The sequence below is a fragment of the Brachionichthys hirsutus genome, chromosome 1 (assembly GCF_040956055.1).
Source record: "Brachionichthys hirsutus isolate HB-005 chromosome 1, CSIRO-AGI_Bhir_v1, whole genome shotgun sequence".
In the NCBI taxonomy this organism is placed as follows: Eukaryota; Metazoa; Chordata; class Actinopteri; order Lophiiformes; family Brachionichthyidae; genus Brachionichthys; species Brachionichthys hirsutus.
The window spans coordinates 8,338,657-8,349,828 of record NC_090897.1 but is presented as its reverse complement, the minus strand read 5'-3'; the positions used below and the strand labels follow the sequence as shown (position 1 = coordinate 8,349,828).

The 11,172-nt window shown below is 42.7% G+C and overlaps 2 protein-coding genes across 2 annotated transcripts; both read left to right on the top strand.

Annotated features, from left to right (window-relative positions):
- The first annotated feature begins 4,319 nt into the window (after positions 1 to 4,319).
- On the top strand, positions 4,320 to 7,141 carry LOC137898448 (trans-1,2-dihydrobenzene-1,2-diol dehydrogenase-like). Its single transcript, XM_068742487.1, has 7 exons — positions 4,320 to 4,424; positions 5,021 to 5,132; positions 5,346 to 5,509; positions 5,744 to 5,996; positions 6,104 to 6,228; positions 6,371 to 6,521; positions 6,950 to 7,141. Exons 1-7 carry the CDS (start codon positions 4,335 to 4,337, stop codon positions 7,093 to 7,095), a joined length of 1,041 nt encoding a protein of 346 aa, XP_068598588.1. The 5' UTR covers positions 4,320 to 4,334; the 3' UTR covers positions 7,096 to 7,141.
- Positions 7,142 to 7,367: 226 nt separating this feature from the next.
- Positions 7,368 to 11,162, top strand: dhdh.2 (dihydrodiol dehydrogenase, tandem duplicate 2). Its single transcript, XM_068742499.1, has 7 exons — positions 7,368 to 7,509; positions 8,693 to 8,804; positions 8,994 to 9,157; positions 9,440 to 9,692; positions 10,288 to 10,412; positions 10,606 to 10,756; positions 10,997 to 11,162. Exons 1-7 carry the CDS (start codon positions 7,420 to 7,422, stop codon positions 11,104 to 11,106), a joined length of 1,005 nt encoding a protein of 334 aa, XP_068598600.1. The 5' UTR covers positions 7,368 to 7,419; the 3' UTR covers positions 11,107 to 11,162.
- Positions 11,163 to 11,172: the final 10 nt, after the last annotated feature.

Here is an 11,172-nt window from a genome sequence, read left to right as displayed (position 1 = left end):
TCTGCATTTTGGGTCAATGTTTTGGATGAATGTCTGTGTGCACAGGAAATCCAAATAGTAAAATCCTGAATGTCCAAGGAATATTTATGACCCGTGGTGCACAGAAACATCTTCCCACAACGTTTTAGAAACGGCGCATCAATGACGGCACTCATGGGTATGACTCGGGTATGATTCAGCTCACAGGTGGAATGTACATTTATAGCATTAACCACAAAGCAAGAATCAGCAACAACATTGATAACTTTTTTATGAGCCATCCAAAATGTAAACACCTCAGGGAAGAATTATTCACACAGGAAATCCCTGATTATCTTTAAAGTGTCAGAATAATCCAAATCCCCTAGGATAATACAGTTATAAAATAAAAGTGACACAGAAATTTGCAACTGCATGTCTCAGAGCATAGATATATTTCAATTTAAGATCATGAAATCGCACTAGAAATATAATGACCACATTTTAAAATATTTTACTTATCATAGATAACAATATAATGGCTGAGATAAAAACATAAACTACTTGTGTAAAATATACACTGACATTTAATTTTCATCTTAAATTCTACCAATTGTGATCATTATAGATATTATTTGATTTATGATTTAAAGAAGGGGAAAAAAGAACTATCAGGGTTGTGTCCACCATCGATTCTGGAAGAAAGAAAGGAAGGATCAATTCATTCCACCCTCTCACCAATCATCACACCCATTCTGTGGTAGTTGGTGACCCATTGTGGTCCGGTCCACAATGGGTCAAGCCCCCCCAGCTGTAAAGATCTAGAAGCTTACCCAGAACAGATCGAAATAAAACAAGAAACACCAATATAAATTAGATAAATTAGAAAATATAAATTATTTAACTTGAACATTTTTATTTTGAAGTTTGAAGCAATGTCACTGTGGCAACTATGATGTTTATAACACATTATGATACATTTGTATTGGAATGTACATTCGGGGTGCATTTATTATTATCATTTGATTTCCATGTGAGTTTTTGCATTTTGTATACAACATACAACACACAACCACCACTATCCTAAGAAATAAAAAAAAGAGTGGTTGTATACACTTGTAACATAATCCAACAAAGCAACCATGTGGAACAATGATGTAATCCTGTCCTAGGCCTTTAAAGACATCCGCAGCTCTCGTTTTGAGGTGTGTGATTAATGAATCCAATAAAGGACTGATTGTGAACGCTGTGTTTCATTTAAAATATAATCCACTGGTAAGGAAAAGCGACTTCGAGTGGCACATTTGAATCACAGCAATTGGTCATGTCTGACCCCCACAGTTGCATACAAATAGATCCAACCTCTCTGTGCAAAAACAGGATGCATTGTCTGCTTTTCAAGGTTAGGACAGAGAGAGGCCTTTATGAGTCATTGGAGCTCTTGGATCATTTATAATGTGTTGCTCAGGCTTTTGGGCTCTTAGGACCCCCTCCCAATCCAAACTGGAGGATGTCTTGCTCATACAGGTTGCAGTTCATGAATGCAAAATGTCCTATTTTGATGCACAAACTAAATTGTGCATGTGATTTTGCTTATTTTAATGAATAAGGTAAAATCCTGCAGACATTTATTCATCTTTATTATTCATGTTTAATAGATTTGTTTTTAAATAACTTGGTTATTTCTTTTTCAAATCTGTGCTTTTTGAGTGACACAACTTCCTATTTTTTATTATTACCGGTATTTCAAGAAATTAAACAAAAAATAAACAATTGTGAGATGAATAAAGGAATTATTGTTAAAGGAACTCACAGAAGTATGTAGGCCATAATATTTGAAATAATATAGTTGGGGGGTGGGGCAGCTATGGCATGCCGTTCAGGAACTTATTATATATATATATCAAAAGTGCTGGAATATATGGACCGAACTATGAAAAGTCTGAGAATATGGACCGAACTCTGGAATATATATACGAAAAGTCTGAGAATATGGACCGAACTATGAAAAGTCTGAGAATATGGACCGAACTCTGGAATATATATACGAAAAGTCTGAGAATATGGACCGAACTATGAAAAGTCTGAGAATATGGACCGAACTCTGGAATATATATTTTGATATATATATTCAGACATTTTCATAAATATATTCAGACATTTTCATATATATATTCAGACATTTTCATAAATATATTCAGACATTTTCATAAATATATTCAGACATTTTCATATATATATTCAGACATTTTCATAAATATATTCAGACATTTTCATAAATATATTCAGACATTTTCATAAATATATTCAGACATTTTCATATATATATTCAGACATTTTCATATATATATTCAGACATTTTCATAAATATATTCAGACATTTTCATATATATATTCAGACATTTTCATATATATATTCAGACATTTTCATAAATATATTCAGACTTTTTTCGGTGCACGGGAATATATATTTGAAAGCCGCGGTGTAGCGGTTAGGGCTCCGCACTCACACCCCTGTTGCTCCTGTTCGATTCCCGGTCGGGCAAACTAGTTTATGACTTTCAACGGAAACAAATCCACGGGCGCTTTTTTGAAATCCTCCACTTCGACAGGATATTTGTACTGTAAGACATGCTGCTGTCTGACTGTACGTGTACTCTAACATTCTATCTAATAAATACATTCTATCTAATAAATATATTCATCATCATCACGGCGCAGCTGCGATCTTGCGTCATCACTGAGCGAGTCAGCTCGAAATCTAGTGCCGGCAATTCTCAATGAGGAGATAATGAACGCCCTGAAACAGATCTGCGAGGGCTTTTTTGAAATGCTCCTCTTAGATATGATGTTTGATTGTACTTGTACTGTAATACATGCTATAAGTGTCCGTGATGGGGTCGAGGCTGCCTGCCCCGGAACATGCATAGCGCCGTTCTGGCTTTATACGGCACTTGACGGGTCGCGTGATGGGGTCGAGGCTGCCTGCCCCGGAACATGCATATCGCCGTGCATAAAGCCGTTCTGGCTTTATACGGCGGAACATGCATAGCGCCGTATAAAGCCAGAACGGCGCTATGCATGTTCCGGGGCAGGCAGCCTCGACCCCGTCACGTGACCTGTCAAGTGCCGTATCAGGTCAGAACAGTTTGGCCAGCGAGGGGGCGTGACGATCAGCTGTCGGCACGCCAGCCATCACGTGACTTGTCGCGCGTCAGACGGACACCCACAGCATGCATCACACTACAAATACAGTCAAACATCCTGTCTAAGAGGAGCGTTTCAAAAAAGCCCTTGCGGGTTTGTTTCAGGGCGTTCATTATCTCCGCATTGAGGATTGCCGGCACTAGATTTCGAGCTGACTACATTTATGACACAAGATCGATCTGGCTGCCCGACCGGGAACCGAACGGGCGCGACTGGGGTGTGAGCGCGGAACCCCAACCACTACACCGCGGCTTTCAAATATATATTCCCGTGCACCGAAAAAAGTCTGAATATATTTATGAAAATGTCTGAATATATATATGAAAATGTCTGAATATATATATGAAAATGTCTGAATATATTTATGAAAATGTCTGAATATATTTATGAAAATGTCTGAATATATATATGAAAATGTCTGAATATATTTATGAAAATGTCTGAATATATATATGAAAATGTCTGAATATATTTATGAAAATGTCTGAATATATATATCAAAATATATATTCCAGAGTTCGGTCCATATTCTCAGACTTTTCATAGTTCGGTCCATATTCTCAGACTTTTCGTATATATATTCCAGAGTTCGGTCCATATTCTCAGACTTTTCATAGTTCGGTCCATATTCTCAGACTTTTCGTATATATATTCCAGAGTTCGGTCCATATTCTCAGACTTTTCATAGTTCGGTCCATATATTCCAGCACTTTTGATATATATATATATAATAAGTTCCTGAACGGCATGCCATAGGCAGCCCAATAAATTTTATTCTGATCTAATCACTACATGGAGGTTACCAGCTATCATCATCATCATCATCATCATCATCATCATCATGTTTACTTCCTTGAGGTAAAAATGTTTCTCTGACTCCACCTTGTGGTTTAGTGAGATACTTCCTCTTCCTAGCTAATCCTATCCTGTCAAATCATTTCCAAGAGATGGAGTCACACAACTTCCTGTCATCACCGCCATTGCCACATCAACAGAATGTTATTATTATTATTATTATTATATTATTATGATTATCATTTAGCTGAGCCACAGTTAAAATGAACGCTTTGTCTCCGCCTTGTGGCGGAGAGTGGAACTTTATTCATGAGTAGACTAGAAAAGCGTTCGCCTGGTGCGGCGCCGCCGTTGCTTCCGGTCTGCTCTCCGGCATGGCGACCAGGTGGGGGATCTGCAGCGCCGGGGACATCGCTCATGATTTCACTGTCGCCCTGAAGTCTCTTCCGCCTGAGGACCATCAGGTGAGAGTGTGAGCAGAGGCAAACACAAATCGTTTTGTGGAGCGATTCCTCTGGGCGGTCGCGTTCCTTTCTGTGTCTTTAGCAGCTGTTTCCAGCAACAATTCATATCAGGACTAAAGAAAAAGAAAAAAAAAGGTCCGCTCAGGTGACCTGATCCAGGTTAAAGGGATGCTTTTCCTTGCCTCTGTCGGCTTCTATCTTTCCCTGCTACACCCATAAAGTGCCTTGCAATAACTTTCTGTTATGATTTGCTGCTATATAAATAAAATTAATTAATTTAATAGAGTAAGTTCTTCGTCTGCTTCAGCGGTACGCTCTCTCTCATGTTCCAGAGGCCTGAACCACCATTGGTAGATCTTTAACCCACAAACGTTAACCCTGTCGTTACTGTCAATCTTTGACTAACACACACGTTCTCTCGCGCGTTCTCTGACGCGTTCTCTCACGCGTTCTCTCACGAGTTCTCTCACGCGTTCTCTCACGCGTTCTCACACGTTCTCTCACGCGTTCTCTCGCGCGTTCTCTCACACGTTCTCTCGCGCGTTCTCTCACACGGTCCTATGTGAGAACTTTCCCGTGTGAATCTGCATTCACAGGTTGTGGCTGTGGCGGCTCGGAAGTTGGAGGATGCACAGAAGTTTGCGGAGAAACACGGCGTCCCCCGAGCGTACGGCAGCTACGAGGAGCTGGCCGGAGATCCGGACGTAGGTGGGTTTGTGAATAATTATCATATTGGGATGACCCGCGTCTGTTTTCTGAGCGGGTAGAATTACTTTGAGCACCAGGTGGAGGAAACTGCGGCAGTGATCAGACTCGGACGGCTATCTCATGAATCACCAGTAAATCCCAGTTCGGTTTTTCCCTTTTTGTGTATTTTGCTGATGCACCAGGGTTGTATCATTTGTGTTAATGTGTGTGCAGATGTGGTGCATATTGGTGTTATCAATCCCTACCACATCAGCACTAGCCTGCTGTTTATGAATGCCAAGAAGAACGTGCTGTGTGAGGCACCGCTGGCCATGAACACTAAGGAGGTTCAGGAAACCCTGGCCTGTGCCAAGATGAACAACGTCTTCTTCATGGAGGTATCAGTAGTTTTGCCCCCCCCCCCCAAAAAAGAAAATAGATTTGCAAAACCTTTTTAAACTAAACTTACTCCACAAACAAAGTTTGCATTATGATTGTCATTTATGCTGAACATGCGCTATACCGCAATAAACTCACGAGTAAAGCTGCTATATTGATATATCGGTAGTTAAACTGAACTCACGACATAACGGCCATAAGTGTACGAAATCCCTCCTGCTCGTCGCTCTAAGGCCGTCTGGACCCGGTTCTTTCCTGCGTCCGTGGAGATCAGACGGCTCCTGCGCCAGGGGGAGGTGGGCGAGGTGAAGGTGGTGAGGTCGGAGTTGGGCTTGCAGCTGACGCATGCACCGTCAGCAGTGGAGAAGGAGCTGGGTGGAGGAGCAATACTAGATGTAGGCCTCTACTGCATGCAGTTCATAAGCATGGTGCTGGATGGAGAGAAGCCAGAGAGCGTCCAGGCCACAGGGGCCCTCCTTGAGTCAGGTAATTAAAAACAACACAAGTTGGGTCTCACAAATACATCTGGAGCTCTGATACACCACCGTGAGAATTAAATACGGCGGCTACATTGTTCTTTTATGCTGCTGCAGGAGTGGATGAGACTGTGGTCGTCTCTCTGAAGTTCTCCAAGAACAGGTTGGCTGTGTTCACCTGCTCTTTATCCGTGGAGCTGCCGAACGACGCCGTCATTGTGGGCACAAAGGGAACCATCAGGGTGAGGCTTCGTGACGGGGACTATCCATCACTGAGATTCACATTGGAATTTGTGTGGTCCGTAAAATGAAGTATTTTTTTTATTACATTGACTGTGTACGCAGCAGAAGTGTGAACATAAATGTCATTTCGGACCGTCCCAGGTCCCCGAACACATGTGGTGTCCCACGTCGTTGGTGGTGAATGGGGAGGAGACGCAGTACCCGTTGCCAGAACCATGTTTGCCTCTGAATTTCATGAACAGTACAGGGTTGCGTTACGAAGCAGAGGAGGTCCGTCAGTGTTTGCTCAAAGGTACTGTGGCGTTCGGTATATTTGAGTCTGTATTTATTTGACCACAATAAGGAATTTACATGTTTTACAACAGAACTTGAATGCACGCGACATGAAGGTATAGGGTGACATGGTGGTGCACTGGGTAGCGCTGTTGTCCCGCAGCAAGAAGGCTTGAGTTCCACCTCCCTGTTCGGGTTCCCTCCGGGGTTCTCCAGCCTCCTTCACGCCTCTGAAAACATGCAGCATTGCTGGATTAAGTGGTCGAAGACGAGACGAAATCTTACGATCGTCTCGTCTTCAAGAATGTCGATAAGTCGTCAGTTACTGTTGGAGCCTATTGTTAAACAAACGCTCAAAAGTAGGTGAATTCAGAAGCTCCTGAAAGCGATCCTGAGTTCCCGCCTGCAGACTAGCAGCACCCTGCACTGTGTGCTTGTCCCACGCAGGGCTGAAGGAGAGTCCAGTCATGTCCCACGCTGACTCCCTGCTGTTGGCTGAGGTGGAGGACGAGGTGCGCCGGCAGCTGGGGGTGGTGTACAGCCAGGACCATGGAGCGACATCATCTCCTCTCGTTGTCAAGACTTGCTTATAATGTCAAATTAAAACATGCCTGACTCTTATTTGGCAAAACCATTAAACATTTCCTGATATTTGTCGGCTTTTAAGTTAATCGATTTAATTAAGATGCGCTTCAACACCTTTTGATCATATTGGAACGTTTCTAATATTTATTTTTTTCCACAATTTTTATTCCTTTTAGTTTAAATGTGCTGTATATTTGAACAACTTCATTTATAAGAGGATGCAATGTCGCAGTTAAAATGGACGCTTTGTCTCCGCCTTGTGGCGGATATTGGAGGCTAGGAAAACGTTCATCTGTGGCGGCGCTGCCATTGCTTCCGGTCTGCTCCCCGGCATGGCGACCAGGTGGGGGATCTGCAGCGCGGGGAAGATCTCTCATGATTTCACTGTCGCCCTGAAGTCTCTTCCTCCCGAAGAGCATCAGGTGAGAGTGTGAGCAGAGAACGCGCTACGGACACGCCACGGACACGCTACGGACGCGCTACGGACGCGCTACGGACACGCCACGGACACGCTACGGACAGACACGGACACGCTACGGACGGACACGGACCGATTCGTCTTTCCTTCGGCGTCTCTAAACAGCTGTTTCCAGCAACAAGTCAAAACAAGTCCGCTTCCGGGTGTCCTGATCGACTAATAAGACACGGAAGTTGGGAACTATCACCAAACAAGAGGGCGACTGACTTTTAAACCCACGTAATACATTCATTAAAATCAGGTGCTGCATTGATGAAAATTAAGTCCTTCGATGAATAAAGTCCAAAGTGTAAGAATGTCCTGAGCAGGGGCGGTCCTGGGGGGGGGGGGCAGACCATTGGAAGGGAGCTCTGGGTGGTTTATGTTTATGCCTTTGGATAAAAAAAGAGAGTTGTGTCGACATTATTCTGGCAAAACATTCATTTCATTGTACTCTTTATTTGTGTAGCACTGTAATTGACTAATGTTCACATTTGTATTAGGTCTGTTAAAATATAAATGTACTCTCTCTTAGGGTAAAGGAAAGTAGTCATCAAATATGTACACAATGGAGCTGGTACGTGATTGTCAGTTGAAGGAAATCCCAGTTAAATATTTAAACATGAGTCCTTTCAGTAACTGTTCTCTCGAAGACAAATGAGTTCCACAACGTGCTGCAGGTACATTTAAGGTGTTTTTTTTTGTGCCTGTGTCTTGTATTCCTCCTGTCTGAGCTTTTCACCAAACACTCTAAGTAGAACAGACAGCAGCATTTCTTCTCAGTGAGTACTCTAACCAGACTAAAACTCTGGAACCATGACTTGCTGGCCTGAATGCTGCTCTCTATCTCTTCATCTGCTTCCTGGTATGCTCTCTCTTTCATCTCCCATAAACGTTTCTCTCACTCTCTCTCTCTCTCTCTCCTTGTGTTGTGGAAATAAATAGTATACGTATAGCATTTTAATGATATCCTATGAATTGACAGTCAAATTGTCATATGAGGCCTGAACCAATATCTTTAGATCTTTGACAAATAGTAAGCCAGTTGTTAGCTACACCATCCATCTTTGATTAACACACATAGTCTCTTGCACAGTCCTCTGGCATGCACGATGTGAGAACTTTCCCGTGTGAATCTGCATTCACAGGTTGTGGCTGTGGCGGCTCGGAAGTTGGAGGATGCACAGAAGTTTGCAGAGAAACACGGCATCCCCCGAGCGTACGGCAGCTACGAGGAGCTGGCCGGAGATCCGGACGTAGGTGGGTTGAAGTTGAACTTTAGTCGGCCCGTGTCTGTTTGCATTGAATTACTAGGAGCACCAGGGGTTGCTGTCAGTGATCAGACTCAGACAGCAAATCTCAACTATCTGTTGAATTTTGTTTTTGTTTGTATTTTGTGTATTTTGCTGATGTACTAGGGTTGTATAATTTGTGTTAATGTGTGTGCAGATGTGGTGTATATTGGCGTTATCCATCCCTACCATATCAGCACTAGCCTGCTGTTTATGAATGCCAAGAAGAACGTGCTGTGTGAGAAACCGCTGGCCATGAACACTAAGGAGGTTCAGGAAATCCTGGCCTGTGCCAAGATGAACGACGTCTTCTTTATGGAGGTACCACTTGTTGTTGTTTTTTTTTTTTAAATGACAATTTTAAAATTCAAAAACTTGACATTCAATTTGATCTTGCTTGCATAAATTCACCAGGAAGACTTCTATATTGAAAACTGCTTTTTCAGCAGATGTTTGAAAGCTGATACATGGCCTTGACAGTCATAGAGAATTATGGGAAAAAGATTTATGTGAATTTTTGTTTCATACATTTATATCTCTGTCACTACATAACCCAACCTAAAATATATTTTAGCTGAAATTCATCTTGTTGTGTGCTCTAAGGCCGTCTGGACCCGGTTCTTCCCTGCTTCGGTGGAGATCAGACGGCTCCTGGACCAGGGGGAGTTGGGTGAGGTGAAGATGGTGAGGTCAGAGTTTGGGGTGCGACTGACGGACATAAGAAGATCACTGGAGAAGGAGCTGGGTGGAGGAGCATTGCTCGATGTTGGCGTCTACGGCCTGCAGTTCATTTGCATGGTGTATAATGGAGAGAAGCCAGAGAGCGTGCAGGCCACAGGCATCCTGCTGGAGACAGGTCACAAAAAAACACGTTTCTGGAGCTCCTATGGCATTCACAAATATACATATCATTCTGACAGTAAAAGGTTTTTTTGTTCTGGGGAATCACTCAAGAACTAGTCAGTATTTTTTCATGAAAATTATTTGACGCGTCAAAGAAATGCAGAAGTGGGGCCTTCTGCAGTTCACATTGATTTTGGGGGAATTTATTGAAGTACGCATTTTATCTGCATATTATTTTTAACAAGTTGTACATGCCAACCATGAATGATACACATTTAATCTTTTGCTAATCACAAATAGTTATTTGTATTTTTTTATTTCATTTAGCATTTTTAGGCATCTTTTGAAATTTTGTTGACTTGGCCTCTGAAGAGATGTCGTTTCTCTGATGCCTTCATTACTCATTTTTTTGCTCAAGCATTTTCTTACATTAGTTTGATGGTAGGGGCCTGCGGTAGTGCCTGTCTTCATTATAGAGCTTCACAGCTGAATGTTCAACACCTTATTTACACCATGTTGATGTTTATTTGGTATGTACCATTCTAAAATGATGCCACTGAGTTGAAATAATGTTTCGTTTAAATCTTGATACTTTTATGTTGCTGCAGGAGTGGATGACACTGTGGTCGTCACTTTGAAGTTCTCCAAGAACAGGTTGGCTGTGTTCACCTGCTCTTTATCTGTGGCACTGCTGAACGACGCCGCTATTGTGGGCACAAAGGGAACCATCAGGGTGAGAGACTTCACAGGGCCGAAGCAGGTCCAGTTTAATCCATTTTATTTTTGCTCTTCTTGATTTACCGTGACCTGGTTTACTGAGAACCTACAGTCAAAATTATGTAAATCTTTTGGGCATCTGTTTGGCAAATGAAAAGCCAACTGCATTTTCCATAATTGAGGATGTGTGTCATTTTGGACCGTCCCAGGTCCCCGAACACATGTGGTGTCCCACGTCGTTGGTGGTGAATGGGGCGGAGACGCAGTACCCGGTGCCAGAACCATGTTTGCCTCTGAATTTCATGAACAGTACAGGGATGCGTTACGAAGCAGAGGAGGTCCGTCAGTGTTTGCTCAAAGGTACTGTGGCATGTTTGAGTCTGCATCTACTGTATATTACATTTGGAAATGCAATCATTCAAGAGCGGACTTAGATACACACACGTTGAATCGTAAGTGATTTCTGACTTTCTTGGCATGTTAAACACACTCAACACAAGATGGCCTCAGTAATGCTGAACTCTTAATGATCCTGTGTTCCTGCCTGCAGACTCGCAGCACCCTGCGCTGCGTCTTCTTACGTGTGCTTGTCCCATGCAGGGCTGAAGGAGAGTCCAGTCATGTCCCACGCTGACTCCCTGCTGTTGGCTGAGGTGGAGGACGAGGTGCGCCGGCAGCTGGGGGTGGTGTACAGCCAGGACTGCAAGTGAATATTGGCCATGTGATTCTAGAGTCAATGAAATAAAGTACCACCCATAGACTCTGATTGATCGTTC